Consider the following 16,649-nt stretch of genomic DNA (forward strand, 5'->3'; position numbering starts at 1 on the left):
ATGAAAACAAACAGGTCATATTGTAGATGTGTGAAGACGGTGGTGAGCTGAATCAAACGTGCACTGCTGCATTGAGGTCTCCATGTGTCCAGTGCGCTGATATTCTCAAAGTCTCAGAATAATAAAACAACTGCATAGATTTTTTTTTTTGGTATACATATGAAGTCTGTACATGGAGAGGCTTTACTGCTTTGCATTAAAGGTACAACACGTCAAAGTTTGCACAGCAGCTCAAGTCTGAAAGACAGCCAGTAGAAAACATTCTTGATTTTAAGGATCCAATCAAGGAACCTGTAAGTAACTGCACCTGGTTGTACTTGTTAGGCCCCATAAGAAGGCAAAGACGTTAATGCAATGTGATTCGCCTAAATTAATTTATGCTGCGGAAGCAGCAGTTTTATTAGAAACTGGCATTTTCCCATTAGAGAAAGAAATACACTTGTACTAAAGGCTCTGAAGGCACCATTTGCTGGATCATTCAGGTCCTAAACTTCCATGGAATCCCATTTAATAGTGATGGAACCTGGAAGCAACTGCTGCTGCTGCTGCTGCTGCTGCTGCTGCTGCTGCTGCTAAGTGCTAACTGAACTGGACGGAATTGTCATAGTAGGAGAAGAAAAAAAACATACGCTGTAGGTTTTCCAATTACAATTTAGAGTTTAGTTTTTCCTCTGCATCAGAATTGCTTCCTCAGGTCCCTTTTTTCAAACACATGTATGGAATAAATCCATTCCTGAAACATTCCAGCTAGTGCACCATGTTACAGCACAAAGCGATGCTGCACCAAAGCTCTTTTAGTCAGAGCACAAAGTGATCTGCTGTTATTACAGGCTGATTTTAAACAGCAGGCATGACATGAAAGCAAAGGTGCGTGATCAGCATGCAGGGAGGCCATTCCCACAGAGAGCTTTAAGGCTGCCACACCTCTGTGTTTAAAACACTGAACGCTGGAACGGCTCAGCAGGAAGAAGCGTTCCGCCTCTTCCTGCTGAGCCGTCACCGTTCCGAACTCGTTGTCTTCTTGACGCCACTTGCAAGTGTGAGAGATGAAAGATCAAGGGTAGAGATCTCCGGGGAGCGTTGCGATGAGATGCGCCGATACACAGCGTCATATTAAACTTTATACACTATACATTTTCTCATATGTTCTCGTGAGGCGGACGCGCACGCGGCCGAGACCAAAGAGAATCTTCGAGAGGGCTGTTGCCAATGCTCTTTGAAGTATCTCTCCCTGCTGGTCATTAATACAGCAGCATCGTTCGATTCCGATTCAATGGACCAACGGCACCACTGTCGATTCACGGATTAACCTTGGGAAACCAGGACGGTGACATCTTGTTAAACGTTGCATCCGCCAGAGACAACAAGGCAACACCAGCGGCTTCAACCGCTGACATACATCTCTCAATCGGCTGCAGTGATTGGTTCATTTCTGTTGCATCTTCTAGCTTCCTTGGATGTCAGGCAGGTGACATTGGGAGAATGGAAGTGAGCATCGTAGTGACTTGTACCAGATGCAAACAGTAGAGTACGCAAAGACATTAGCATAATAATAAAAATGTTAATTTGAAGAGCTTGAGAGGTTTTGTTCCAAGACACCTGTCGAAGTAGCATAGCTCATTGACCATTAGGATGCAGGTACTGTTTGGAGCTATCATTTGATCTAACTGGTTAATGAGTGGGCTGATAATATTCACTACGTGAGGATATTGTGACAAGCTTGAAATCCAGTATTCTCTGGTACAAATGATGCAATTTCATTCCTGGCATACTTTGACTGACTTTGCTGGCAATCAAAAGTGGAGACGACTGCTGAGTCGCTGCTCACGTCAACGGCTACAAAAACATAAAGAACGCATCCAAGTGCTTTTAAGGACGCTTCCAGTGCTCATTGCTTAACTGACTGATCAAACAATGACAATAAAGTGACCATATGTTCCCAATGAGACTTCAAAGCTGGTCTTTTTTTTTGTTCTTTTTCTTCCCCCTGAGCATCCCATCTGGAATCTAAAGCGAGAAGCAAAGTTTAAAGTCCAGTCAAGTGTCACCAGGGATGAGAGAGGGAGGAGGATTATTGGAATTCGTTGACGGGTCACAGCGGGGCGGCCGTGATTGGTCGCGTTCTCAAGGTGGCCTTGACGACTTAGCTCCGGCAGGCAGATCTTTGGCTAACGAGGGGAGGAACAAAGTGGGCACAGGAGGCTTTGAGCAGGTCCGGCGTGGCGCTGCTCTGCGACGAGGACGTGAGGACGGAGACAGAGGCCCCATCGTGGAAGTTAGCAAAGATTTTTTTATCCTCGGCTGGGTCGAACGCTGCGCTGACTCTTTGACCCAGGCCCAACTCGTTCACTCGCTGCAATGAATACTGAATGCTGAAGTAGAGGCCCGCCCACTCGGCCCGGGGCCAGAAATTCATCGTGAACGATGAGACACGAGCGAGACAACGCGGCACAGTGAGAAATCCCTCGGCTGTGTTGTCAGGGTAATTTCAGAAAAACAATTAAAAAAAAAAAAAAAACAATATCGCAAACAGCTGGCCAGGGTGCTGAGACGCACTGATTTGTTTGGGGAACGTGAACCTGGTTTCACACTCCCTGACTACCTGACTGCCGGCGTGACCCGGGGAGCCGCCCGCCGGGGAGGCTCGGCAATAAAGACGTCGGAAACAAATGGCGCATAAATCAACACTTCGCAGGTACACGCGGCTGCGACAAGAGGAGAATGAGCCACCTTCTCTTGGATGACAAAGCCGCGGCGTCGCCATGGACAAACACTTTCATTCTGGTGGAAAACTCTGATGGAAATTTGTGGAGCTTCTCAATGAAAAGCACACAGATCAGAGCTGATAGGATCTAGCGGGGAGAAGCCTTGTGGATGGGTGGGTGGGTGGGGGTGGGGGGTGTTGGCGGAGGGCAATGGGGGCAGCCACTGCACAGACTTAACGTGTTTTAACTTGAATAGGCTTCAGTCCTTCTGAGGGTCTGAATCACTGCTGGACAATCAACCATCTTCACATCGGCGAGCGAACAAAAGCTACAAACCGGTCCAACACACATGAATCCAATCAATGTACGACCAGGACTTCAGCATCAGGACACCTCACACACACACACACACGCACACGCACACGCACACGCACACACACACGCACACGCACACGCACACGCACACGCACACGCACACACACACACACACGCACACACACACACACACGCACACACACACACACACGCACACACACACACACACACACAAACACAGTGTACGTAGTGGTAGGAACCAGTGCGACGCCTCACCGGTCGCCAGTCTCAACTTCTCAGCTGCACGGTGCAACAGCGATAAACATCCCGCCACCGAGAGACATGACAGGAAATTAAAAGAAAAGAAAAAAAGGACGGAGCAGCAAGACAACACCACCACCACCACCACCACCACCCACGCGATCGACCCGGCAACGAGAATAATGCGAGAGCCGTTACCGTAAGTGCAGTTACAACACAGCCTGAGGACCAGAAGCACCTCCATGTCCCTGCTCTCCTCCTCGCCGCGTCCTCCTGCTCACTGCCTCCTCTCGCAGACAGAGGCAGAGAGGCAGAGGGAGAGCGCGCGCATGTGTGTGTGTGTGAGTGCATGTGTGAGTGAGAGAGAGAGTGAGAGAGAGAGTCAGAGCTCAACGCATGCAGCACTTTGTCTCCCCAAGCCGTCCGCTGCACGTTCAAGTGCGCAGGGCAGCGTTTGAATCTTAAAGAAAAGCACACACACACACACACACACACACACACACACACACACACACACACACACACACACACACACACACACACACACACACACACACACTAATGCTTACCCTCCATGGAGACAGTTGTGGTGCAATCTTTGGAGTCCTTAGGACCCTTGACTTTGAGGTTCTGGAATAAACGGCAGACACTAATGATCAATAATGGACACACACACGCACGCACACACACACGCACACGTTTCCACTTGATCAGATGAGGATGACAACAGTGATGAAGTGGAAAAGGGCAGTGGCGTCACACTAAAACCTCCAGGAGTTGAAAAACTATATTCAAATCTCCTTGGCTTTGATAAGTTGAGTTGACATAGAAACAATTGCATTGAAGCCCTAAATGTGACCCAAACTGTCTTCAAACTTGTGTGTTCTTGTTCACAGTGACGCAGAAAAAAGAAAACATATGGAATCTGTAATAATATTAAAATAACTGTCCTGTATGAAAAGGGCATTTGGAATCATGATAGTCATCTTTCAAGAGTTATTCCAATTATTACCCAACGAATGAGCATCAAGAAGACTTTTTTTTAGCACAGAGCTGAGTGTCTTAAATATAACACTGGTTTAACTGTGTGTTGAGGAACATTTTGCCAGTTGCTCTCCTTGTCTGTACGGACATTAATACACTTAAGTGGAGTTTAGATCTCCTAAAAACAATCAGCTTCGATAAACACAATGGAAATGATAAAAGAGGCTGTAAACAGAAGGCTACACATGCTGTTTTCCAGATATCTCTAGATATCTGGGGGTATAATTAATCACATTAAGGCTTACTCAGTAAGGCCTCGGAATAAAAATAACCTTGAGAAAAATGAGAAGAGTACAAAAGAATAAGAGAACTTTAAAGCCTGTGCTGATGGCCGTGGAGGAACAACGGTTGTTTTCCATCAAAAAGAGGTTGTGTCGACTAGCCTCACTTCCTCCTGACGTCCACTGAACATGATCAAATTACGTAATGCTTTAGGACATCATTATTATTATGGCGGATTGGTTTACAGCGTGAGAATGAGCCTGAAAAAAGCAGCTGTTCTTTTTTGATGTTCTTCTCATCAATGTTTCTGCCGTCCGCACTTCAGAGCAGAGACTGCTGTGGTGCTTTAATGACTCATCGTGTGGTCACAACTGACATTGTTTTAGGAGTATTTTCCGCTTAAAATAGAACTGGCTGCAAATTTTACTGTGTGATAAAAAAAATAATTCTCAAATGAAATGCAGTTTGTTGTGGATGTGATGAATGATGCAGCTGCACCGCGGCCCAGACGTACCTCGGAGATCTTCTGGAACTGGGTGTTGGCGTGGCTGCACTTTTCGGCCGTCTCCAGCGCAACCTTGTAGTTGTCCACGAAGGCCTTGTAAACGCCCAGCTGGCTGGCCTGGGTCAGGGGCAGAGAGAGAAAAGGTGTTATGGTGGAAATGTCATTTTGTAAAAAATAAATAATCAGTCAGGTGAGATTTTCTCCGGGCTTCCTGCCACAGTCCAAAGACACATTGGGCTAAATTGTCTCTAAGTGTGACAGTGAATGTTTTTTTGTTTTTTTTTTCTATGTGGCCCTGTGATAAACTGACTACCTGTCCAGGCTGTGACAACACGGCCCGAAACAACTGTGATAGGCTCCTGCACCATGTATGACTCACAGTGTAGGAAAAGCCATGATAGACAATGGGACGGACATTTCTACAATCCTGATCAAAATGATTCATGTTTTGCAAAATACACAGGCTGATTAACTTTAGTGCTGAAGGAAATACAGAATATTCCATCACTGGACCTTTTTTGGCATCAGTTAAAAGATCCGACAAGGTGCTGTGTTCACATTATACAGTTCATCTAGTATGTATGATATTGAGTGGACTGTGGGCAAAGCCGTTCTTTGTTTGGCCTCCATTATATTTTTATTATATTATATTCATTTATATTTATTAGAAATTCACAATTGCACAATTTCTGACCCCTTCTTTGCCCTCTCAGCATAAATGAACTTAATGGCCCCCCACACACATGCAGAGCGCATAGCGCCGCTAATGGTGAGCAGACCTCCCCCTCCTCCCCTCTTGAAGACGAGCTCCAGAGCAGCTGAGGATGAATCTGCATCCCGCCTGCAGAACCGGAGCCAGAGACCTGCAGGAACCCTTTTCATGCGATCACACTGGACGCAGCTGAATGCAGCCTGTGAGTGAAGCTCGCTCCTCTCATCCTCAGGACCCCCACCCCACCCGATCGCCCTCCCTCCCCTTTTCATTTCCTGTTCTTCCACTTCCCCTCAGAGGGTGAATTTGGACACAAGAGGGAAGACATGAAGGCGACGTCTAGCTTTCAGTGCGACACGTTGCAGATCCAAATGAAGACAACGGAGAGGGCGACACATGACACCGACACAAAACGGCCCGAAAATGGACGTTGATGACGTCGGTGATTCAAGCGCAGCCGCCTGTGATTCATCCCAGCAGAATTGGGACCTTGTTTTGGCAAACCAAAAAAAAAAACCTTGGGTTTTGGAGGAAGACAGCGGCCACAGTTTCCAAAAGAGACTCTGTTCTGGCAGCCGGCTCGGAAAGAAAGGCGGCCGGCTCGGCCAAGTGATCCGAGTGCCTCATCAGCTCCTCTCCCGTCGGTCGGACTCGGCGCGACCGGCGGGACACATCCACGCCTCTGCTCCACGCTATTTTAAGGAACTCTTCTACTTCAAAAAACAGCGCAGGTTAAAGCGGTGGCCAGCAGAGGAGGAGGAGGAGGAAGAGGAGGGAAGAATTGTTGGAAAAAAATGCAGATGAAGAGCAGAGAGTGAGGAGAGGAAGAGGGGGAGGGAAAGTGGCTATTCCTGACTAGGAATAGCCACTTCCTTTCAGACAGAAATGGCAGCTCTGACATGAAGATGGGGAATGTGCTATGATTGACTCAAAATACAGTTGAGGAGGAGCAACACACACCTCCTTGTGTTTTGGGTTTTTCAGTCTGTTTCAGCAACGATCAAGAGAAATAAAGTATTTACAACCGGACAACACTGAGAATAGCACCTAGATTCTTAACATTATCTGACATGGTCTGATATAGAAAGGACTACATGGAGAATTACATTGATTTTTATTTAATGTAATGAGCAACATTTCAGCAAGTATTAATTCTGTATATGTATAAAGTGAGAAAAATTAACTTCTTGAAAAAAACAAACTGCTAAATAAAGTATGCGTGCAGGTTCTAGTTTGTTCTGATGATGTATTGAATTACTTTCCATCTCCTCTGACAATTTAATGGAAGTGAATGGCGAGAATAGCACTGTTTTAACACACTTACGGGAACAAGGGAGCAAAACAGTTGAGAGGAAGAACCCTTCTTGAACATATATTTTTACACTCTGTGTAAAAAAGAACAAGGTGCAATCAATACTAATTCAGTCACCTTGGGTCCTGAGAACAAGAATAAATAGATGGGAGTTTACAGTGATACCAGTGAGGATGGCATCAATCACATTTTATCATGCGCAAACTGAACACAAGTCAGTGTGTTGGTCGATTGATGCGCCACTGTGCCAATGAGTGCACGAGCTAGCTAGCTGTTAGCAACATTCGGTAGCATGCTGATGATGCCTGTCTATCACGTCCACCTTGTCAAGACTGCGATGCAGTCATCATTTCTGGACCAGTGTTGAAAAAATCTAAGATACATTACACACTTTGACACTCAGCATTGCTAGTTAGCCTAGCAGAGGAGACAGGCTGTGTAACTAGGCCAGGCAAACTGACGAGAAGTTGTGGGAAAGCCATCATCGACTTAATAACAAAACCATTCAACAATAACAAATTAACAACAACTAACTAACAATGAACATGAATTACTGGACTATTATTCTCCTTAGAAACACACAAAAACTTTTTAGAAAAAAGTTTTTAGAAACCATTACGGTGCGATCAAACCCACCCGTCCACTTCATGCCATGAGGTGCTTTGATTTCTTCGTCTTTAAAATGCAACCACGGCACCCGCAGGCCCTTTCAAGTGTTAAACGGTGAGAGAAGTTGGAGCCCTGTCTGTTTTTTCCTCCATCACTCCCTGCCTGCCTGGTTTTTCCACCACTGTGTCCTGTGAACACATTTGCTCCAGTGGCCTTCACAATGCTGACAAAGAGCAGCAGGGAGCAGAGCAGATAATTAGCCCGCCATCTGCACCCTCGCACTGCCATGCCGACTAAATGTTTAGCGGCCACATGACGCGCACATGCACGCACAATCACGCAGCGCAGATGGGAGCACATGAATACACTAATAGGTGTCAATTGGTGGCGCCGCTCCCGGGGTCAGGGCGGAGCGGAAGTGCTGAACCGAGGGGGTAGGACGTCTCTACATGAAAGCCAAGAGTCTGAGAGCAAAACTTTATCTTGGAGGATTTTGCGTGGGCTCTCTCCGGGTTCTATGACTTCCTCATACAGTCCAAGTACATGCATGTGAGGTGAATTGGGAACTCAATATTGACAGTTGCAATTGGCTCCAACAGAACCATGAGCGCAGGCGGAAGCAAATATTGAAAATGAATGGATGGATGGATTTTCCTTCCATTAATCAGAGTTTCAACACCCAATAGAATCTTAAATAAAAGGAGTGTCACGGTTTCATCTTTACAGCTTTTGAATTTGGAATTTCTCAAAAGTTCTTGTCTTTGGAAAAATTGGATGATGCAATCAATGTTTTTCTCATCATTTTCTCATATCTTTTGACCAGTGTCGGGAAATCAAGGTCATTATTAGACGCAGCCTGGAAGAAAAAGAAACACCTAAAACATGGTAAAACAAACCCCCAAAAAAACCCTGAAAACAAAATACCCACCAAGAGAATGTTTTGTGCTGAGAGGCAAAGATCAAATTACCTGCTGCCGATTGCACTATTGATCTAGCAGCGAGGAGGGATATCTAACCTGCTCCGAGCCTGGAGCCTTGTTAATCCAATATAGGAGATACGCATGCAAGCACACACACACACACACACACACACACACACACACACACACACACACACACACACACACACACACACACACACACACACACACACACAGACACACACACACACACCCACACACGACAGTGATGTTGCTACGTTACATCCCGCTAGCGTCCAACGAGGCGACGTAATCTGACGCGAGTTAGCCAGCGTGTGATGGATGGCAGGCTGCAGTGCTACAGCTAACACATGGCATTCGCTCTCTCGCTCTCTCGCTCTCTCTCTCTCTCTCTCTTGCACAAACACACTCCCAGTCTAAGGCAGGGGAGTGATTCGCGGGAACAATTAGTCAGAGTCTAAAAATCTCTGCCCGAGTCAAAAGTCCCGCCCACGTGTGATGTCACGGGCTGGGCAACACTCACCAGCTTCTGGAACAGGTGTCCAACCGTCACCTTCTCGTCCCACTGCTGGATGTTGGGCAGCAGGGCGTCATAGAACTCCTTGTGGATCTCGAAGATGTCCTGGATCTTGTAGAAGATGGTCTCCACCTGCTGGATGGTCAGGACGGGCTGCGAGGTAGTGGCCGTGGCCTTCAGAGGTCGCATGGGCTGAGTGGACATAAGTAGAGAGAGAGAGTGAGAGAGAGAGAGAGTGAGAGAGAGAGAGAGAGAGAGAGAGAGAGAGAGAGAGAGAGAGGACGGTCATAAAAGCCAGACAGGAGGCCTTGGACAACAATGCTTCTTGTTACAACATGAGTGTTTTCAAAACAAAGTGAAGTGTGATGTTGGGAATGCAACAAGTCAGCAAACTCTGAAATCATGGGGCTAAAACGGTCGTATACAAATAATGGAAAAGGCCTGATGGAAAAGACTGTGGTTCACTTGTGGTAACAAGTGAATGTGGTAACCGAGCCAGACAGACACAGTAGGCTCATTTATTTTTGGGGAAGGGTGTGTACAAGTGAGTTTTTTAGTGTGTGCGCGTGTGTGTGAGGCCTGAAGGACTGCTTTGGTCAAAGCAGGAGAGGGCAACAGCTCCAGCCACATCAATGCAACAAGGCTGGAGATGGTGTGAACTTCGTACTTGTGGGTGAAAGACATTTGTAAAAGCTTGATACACTGTCCATGAATACATTCACAACAGTGTACACTCACAGTACAATAAAAGTCATTTGGTTTTCCTACTCTTAAAACGGTTCTTATTTATGTATATATATAAGAACATATATATAGAGCAAGGGTCTTGCTTCCAGTGAGTTGCCATCTTGCACCGCCATATTTCTAAGGAAGCCCGGTGAGGACAATCCAGCATACATGGCAGCACATGTCATGTTTAGGGGAAATGATCCTAAAATAAGCCAACAAAGGTGGACGAGGTGTCCTGGTTTGGGTACGGGCCACTGTAGTTCACTGGCAAGCTCGGGAGAGGGAGGGTGAGTGAAAGAGCACTGCGATCTAAAACGTAACCACTTGGTGTCGCTGTTTCCTCTCACAATCTCCAAATACTACACACTTAACCTTTGAGTGGCATTTGTGAATTTGTGAGTAAGCGTGTATTGTATTGAGAATAACTACACTACACACTCACTGGACCGAGTTCCCAATCTTGAGGACCCGGTGACCAGGACTTCTTAGAGAAGTAGTTTACAAAAAAAAGAAAAAGAAATTCACCCATTTGCTCGAGTCAGTGGACTCGACTTCAGGAAAGTCCCTGCTCTCACTCCTCAACCATCAAGGGACTCTCTGAAGTCACTGAAGCATGCTAAGACGCTACGCCGGCTAAAAACACAGCGTTGACATCGCCACTGGTGAGCACACAGACACTCTTCCATTGTATTGGCACCCAGTTGGATTTTGGAAGATGAGGAACAAACAGGTGATGGTTCGACAGTTTCAGTGTTGCACAAACTTTCCCGTAAACTCCAGTTTGCATCCTTCACATGGATCACAGGTTCTTCAACAGGAAGCTGCAGCAGCCATACGATGCTAAATTTAGACACACGGCCATTACAAAAGGGGAAGACTCGTCTCTCTGCCGCCGCCGCTGACCGATCGTGCCGTGCGTCAGCTCAGTTAAATCAAAAGAGCGGCACTGAAATGATGGACGGGGGGGATAAAAAAAGAACAGAAAAAACTAAACAGAGAGAGCTCGCGTCATGGCGACCGAACTCCCAACAATGAGTCAGCCGCCCACTCAGTGCACGGCTCGTACGAAGGGTGGCCAGATCAATTCTACGGGCAGCGGCAGAGTCTGATCTGCACTGAGGTGCCGCTAACTGTTTTTCTTTTCTCAATGAATTTCTCTCAGCGATCCCTCACCCAAGTCAATGTCAATTTATAATGGTAGGTAAGGTAGGAAGGTTGAAAAGCTCTTTGTGACATTTGAAAAGTTCACAGCTGTAATGAAAGTGCATGGTGAAAGTGGCTGTTCAAGAAAACTATTTTACGAGTTAAGGGAAATCTGCCACTGGTTATTTAGGACATCAACAGCAATAAGCAGTCACAAGACTCCATTGATGTCTCTTCACTTCAAATAGGCGCCACAAAAATCACTCAGTGTTTCTTTTAAATTAGCAGTGCAAATAAAATAAATGCAATAAATGGTAAAAAAAAAAAAAAAAAAAAAAAGAAAGAAAAAGAAAGAAAGAAAGAAAAATGAGCCAGGCAAACCAAAAGTATGGCCCAATGGTGTATTTTTGACATCTGCTCGGCCGCTAGAGAGGAAGCGGACAAGAACAGGAAGCAGCGGCCTATTGGTCAGATTGTAAAATGACTTGGTGTGTCGTCACCGTGTGTTGCAAGAGAAAGGAAGTGAGAGGCAACACGGTTTCAGAGCAGCCATTACGTCAGCGTGTGCTGTTTTTTTTTTAATTCACGATTGAGTCGATGCCACACTGAGAGGTGCACCCGACTGCATGATATATGTCAAGGTGCAGCATGTGGCTAAAACAAGGAGAATGAGATGCATAGCTTAGCTTCTTTGCTTAGTGTGAGGAGGCAAGATCAGCATGTGTTCCAGGAAAGAACTCAGCTGTGGTCCCGCTTGCTGAAAACTCATTGACCACTAATGATGATCCTACAGTGCGTGTGTGTGTGTGTGTGTGTGTGTGTGTGTGTGGTGGGTGTACGCGTATGTGTGTGTGGCGGAGACGGCGAGTGTCAATTACCAGTAGCAGGGCCTCCAGCTGGTTGATGTAGATCTCCTCACTGGCCAAGAACCCAGACAGCACCAGTCTCTTCATCTCCAGTCCTTTCTCGATGTCTCCCTGCAGATAAAAACACATCCCGCTTTGAATGGATGCACAGCACACACTAACACACGAGGCATGACAGTTGAGCTGTTTTTCTTTTAATATGAGAAAAAGGTCAACGATTCAGTTGTGTGTGTGTTGCTGTTGTTTCTTGATGAGCTATGATGTGTTAGGAATCCCCAAACTAAGCAGAAACAGGAAACGAGATGACAAGAAGATGAGAAATCAGGACAAAGCTTCAACCCGGAAACTAGAAGTGCACACAGACAACAACAACAAGCGAGACAGTTTAAATGTGTCTCATCATCTTGATTTTCTGATACTTGTTTTGGAGCTTAAAAAAAAAGCCCATTCTGCCCCCATTTTTTGTCACTTGCGATGACCCTTGACCTCAGCTCCCTGCTAAAACCAACACTTTGTTGGGCCTCGTACATGTTGGTAAGGGGATAAAAACAAGGAGGCTGCAAGGCAGATCTCAGCGGGAGGAATGGAAAGCTGGCAGAGTTTGCTCTCACTAGCCTGGGAGAGTCATACCTGCCCTTTGTGACATCATAAAGGGACAATTTCCAGAATAGTTTTTGAAAACACAGACGATGACAAGTGTTTATATGAAACACACTGGTGAAGTGAAGTTGAGTTTAAAAGTGATGACTAGCTGATCAGCTCCATCACCGCTGGAATGACTCTGCAGCTTCCTGCCGTCGCAGGGCTGTATCTCTGACTTCCGTCATAATGTTCCAACATTCACGGCTCACACTGGCAGGACCAGGTGGCACTGCAGCGACCGGACCGGTGACTGGCTGCTTTCTCTAAGGTGTCACCATGGAAGACACTCCCAGTGATCACACATTAACTTGAATTCCTCCACTCATCTCCCACTTGAAGCTCCAAAGCTCATATCTTTGAATGAAGAATACCCAGCATGCTTTGGGCAAACAAACAGATTAGACAAGAGCAAAAGTGCCTGAATTCCACCTAATTTGTCTGCATTTTATTTCCACCTGCTTGACTTTGATAACTTTGATAAGCATTTCATAACCAGGTTCAGTACAAATGTGTTATTTTCAAAAGAGGCAAAGCAGTTTGGATATAATATGTATGTTTTCACATAGTGCGGCAGAAACCTTCTACACAAAACTCGTCACAGATAACTGTGAAGATTGCAGAGCAGCTTGTAAAATCTGACTCAGCAGGATCTTTTTTTGCACACAGAATCATTACGGCTGTCTAGATGCATTGCAGGTGTGGTGGTGTTATGGTGATGGCGGTTTTGTTTTTTGTCTGATGTCTGATTTGCACCATGCTGTCACTGGCAAAAGCACAGGAGGTTTGATTTCCATGGAAATAATGCTGCGTAAGTTCATGAACTCTTCACTGTAGGCCAAAACACGCCCATACAGGAAACAAGAGCACCTGGTCCAGCTGTCAGTCGGACTCTTTACCTTTGACTTAACAAACACACGCACCTGCACACACACACACACACACACACGGGGCAGTTTATGGTAGAGAAAGGTAGTAAAAGCGAGACGGTTCCACCTACGTGTATTCCAGGGAACAGTTACGAAAGCGTCACAGGACGATGAATAATTAACACGATCAGATCCTTACGATGACGATATCTACAAGTCAAGGCGGGAGCCGTGACATCTGTTGTTTAAGCCAATCACAGCAAAAATCCCTCCACCGTCTTGAAAGTCTGTGCTCACAGGGTCCCATGCCTGTGCGCCACGTGTTTCACTGCAAGACGGCTGTCAATTCATTTTTTTGGCCTTGATGCACATGTGGAATCTCCATTGCGACACCCTGAGGCTCACAAATCATTCATTGTAAATCAAGAGTTTCAGGCTATGTCCTATGGGAAAAGTTTCTGGTTTGAAAAAAAATCCCCCTCCAAAACCATGAGCCGTATCAAAACAGCCATCCCTCTCCTCCCACTCACGCGATCTTCTTCCACGGCGCGTGAACGTGACGGAGGTGCAACTTGCCATCAAAGTTCGTCAGGCGCACACAAGTTTTGGTGGCATGCAGGATGAAGAGGAGCGGGAAGGGAAGGAGAAGAAGTGCCCTCTCCACCCCCCACCACCCTGCCATACAAAGAGCCAGTGTGTGGTGAGGAGAGAGGGCAGGATGAGGAACACACAGCGGCAGGCACAGGGATGTTCTCTATTTTTCTTTCCCTCTCCAAGACAACTCGGTGAAAGTTTTTCACACGGGAAAATTTGCACTCCGTTACTTGCGCAAGGAAAAAAAGTGACTGGAAATGACGTCCGCTCATTCATTTACCCAGAGGTCCCGGCTAAAACAGAGAACTTCACGTTGGACACAGAGGGCGGCTTTCTGTAAGGGCTGCAGGAAGGGCGCTGCGAAAGGCCACGCTGTCTCTCACACACACACACACACACACACACACACACACACACACACACACACACACACACACACACACACACACACACACACACACACACACACACACACAAGACTCCACATCTTGCACACTAACAATAACTCTCTCTACTTAGCCGTAGTTTCAAGGCCTTGCCGATGTCTTCCACGCCACCTATCTCGCGCAGGACGCGCGTGTGCACGTGCCCGCTCGCGCCTTGCATCCAGCTGCCGGGCTGCCATCTCACCTTGAACTGTGAGTGCACGGGAGCGCCGGTGTCCAGCTCCCCATCTCCATAGTCAAACAAGTCGTCCTCCTCCAGCACCCTGTCCAAGTAGCCCAGCACCTCCTCCTCTTCCTCCTCCATGGCCGCTCTGCTCTGCGTCTCCTCTCCACTCTCTACCCCCCCTCTGCTCTGCCTTGTCGGCTGGTTTGTTTTTCTAACGGCAGGGCCGGCCGGCCGCGACACATCGGCGTATATCCTCTCCTCACAGGCAGTCGACTGGACGGCGAGAGCGAAAGAGCGAGGACCCCGCCTACGCAGCACCACCCCCTTCCTCTGCTGGGCTTCCTGGTGTGTCTCATGTGTGTGTGTGCGCATGCGAGTGTGCGTGTGTGTGTTTCCACTTCGGTCGATGCGGTTTACCCTCTCTCTCTCTCTCTCTCTCTCTCTCTCTCTCTCTCTCCCTCTCTCTCTCTCCACAGCTGCCCCTCCCCTCGCAACACTTCCCCCAGCAGACGGCCTTCTCAGCCCCTTAGCCTTCATTCCACCCCGTCACGTCTTCAGGCCGGAGCCACTTCCTCAAACTCGCAGCCTCCTCACTCTAGCACGCCGCTGTGGGACTCCATTCCTCCCAACCAGCTCTTCATCGACCTGCCGCGAGCCGGCTCATGTGCCGTCGCCGCGGCTGATTGTAATTAAGGGTGTTAAAGTTCAGCGGGTGGCAGCGGGTTCAGCGCGGGCGGAGGAGGAGCCGCTCTCAGACAGGAGGAGGTGGGAGAAAAAAATCAATATCGTCGGCGAGCGTCAGGGTAGCAAACGCGAACGACGATGATTTACAGCAGAGTTTGGGCGTCTGTGAATGTCAGCCATTCAGTCGGTTAGACCTTTGACCTTTGCCTCTGACCCTTCACGCCGCCCTGCTGTCACACCCACTATTGAATTATCAACCGCCAGCGAGGTTTTCCCTCCACTTCAATTATCCGGCGGAAAATTTACGTCCAGAGCCTCGTCTTTAAAGGACCTGTCTGCGGTAAAATGTGGGCCGGGCCTAAAACCACCTAGACAACGTTATATAGGTCAAAACTATTTTACAAGCTCAGTGCTTTTAATGTATGAAGGGAAAGTAAATAAAGGCTAAAATTAGACTGGAGTTTCTTTTTGTAGGTCACCACTGTCAAAAATAGTTAATAATTAGGGCCGAGGGAGTGAAAAAAAGTTTAATACTGCATAAATATTAGATGATAAAAGTAAAATATTATTAAAGAAAAGCTTATATTTCTAATTAGATTGTTTTTGTAGAATCTTGAATCCTTTTTTGCATACATTTGTATCATCCTTTGGTGCATCGTTCAGCAACAACAAACCCAATAAATAACCAAAACTTATCTTAAGAGTTTAAAATGTGTGGGCACTACTAAAAACACAGTTTAAAAAAAAAAAAAAACATCAGGCTTTAGAAAAACTTTACATTAACTCCATAATGTCTTATATGGCATAGTCTCACATGTTTAATCATCCAATATAATTTACAGCACTCCAGAAAACAGCGCAATTAGCCTTCTGTTTACAGCCTCCAGCAAAGACACTTATTGCGCCTTACATAGGATTAAAAATCCTCTCGTCTGTAGTTTGCAGCCAAGCTAGAGATTATTAGAGAAAAATTGTAAGGTGATTTTTAAAATAATATGGGATTGTTACACACATATTATTTACCCAAACTTTAAATGACAGTGTGCTGAAGTACCTTATTTTATCCAGATATGGAAAAAGGTCCGTCTAGTGTGTTTTAATAGTAGCTTTCCACTAGATGGCGACACATCTACACAAACAAGAACTGCTCCAACGAAGCGAAACAGAAAAAATGAGACGCTTGACAACTCAACGCTGGTTATTCAGAGAAGGTGAGCTACCAGCGCCACGGCCACGGTCTGTTTTTAATGCTTTGATAAGGCCACTGCTTGAAATAGGAACTAGAGAGGAGGAGGAAGTTCTGTCTCATTACAGCCAGGCTGTAAAAATGTTATTGCATAACAAACGCCTGCTGCTGCTGCAGCCTCCAT

At 46.5% G+C, this 16,649-nt stretch overlaps 1 protein-coding gene across 4 annotated transcripts in view; it reads right to left on the reverse strand.

Moving 5' to 3' along the window:
- Positions 1–16,649, reverse strand: part of abr (ABR activator of RhoGEF and GTPase) — a 122,066-nt gene that overhangs the window by 54,671 nt on the left and 50,746 nt on the right. For 3 of the 4 annotated variants that reach the window (XM_076020206.1, XM_076020202.1, XM_076020204.1), the window contains exons 3-6: positions 11,894–11,992; positions 9,150–9,335; positions 5,062–5,169; positions 3,851–3,911 (exon numbers count right to left, since the gene is read on the reverse strand). In XM_076020206.1, the coding sequence (XP_075876321.1) occupies positions 3,851–3,911; positions 5,062–5,169; positions 9,150–9,335; positions 11,894–11,992 (454 nt within the window). Of the gene's footprint in view, positions 1–3,850; positions 3,912–5,061; positions 5,170–9,149; positions 9,336–11,893; positions 11,993–14,613; positions 14,873–16,649 lie in introns of those variants that run through there. The other variant, XM_076020203.1, reaches the window with a different exon arrangement.

Source organism: Nelusetta ayraudi, unplaced genomic scaffold (assembly GCF_046127955.1).
Source record: "Nelusetta ayraudi isolate G7.1 ecotype Tasmania unplaced genomic scaffold, CSIRO-AGI_Nayr_v1 ptg000011l, whole genome shotgun sequence".
NCBI lineage: Eukaryota > Metazoa > Chordata > Actinopteri > Tetraodontiformes > Monacanthidae > Nelusetta > Nelusetta ayraudi.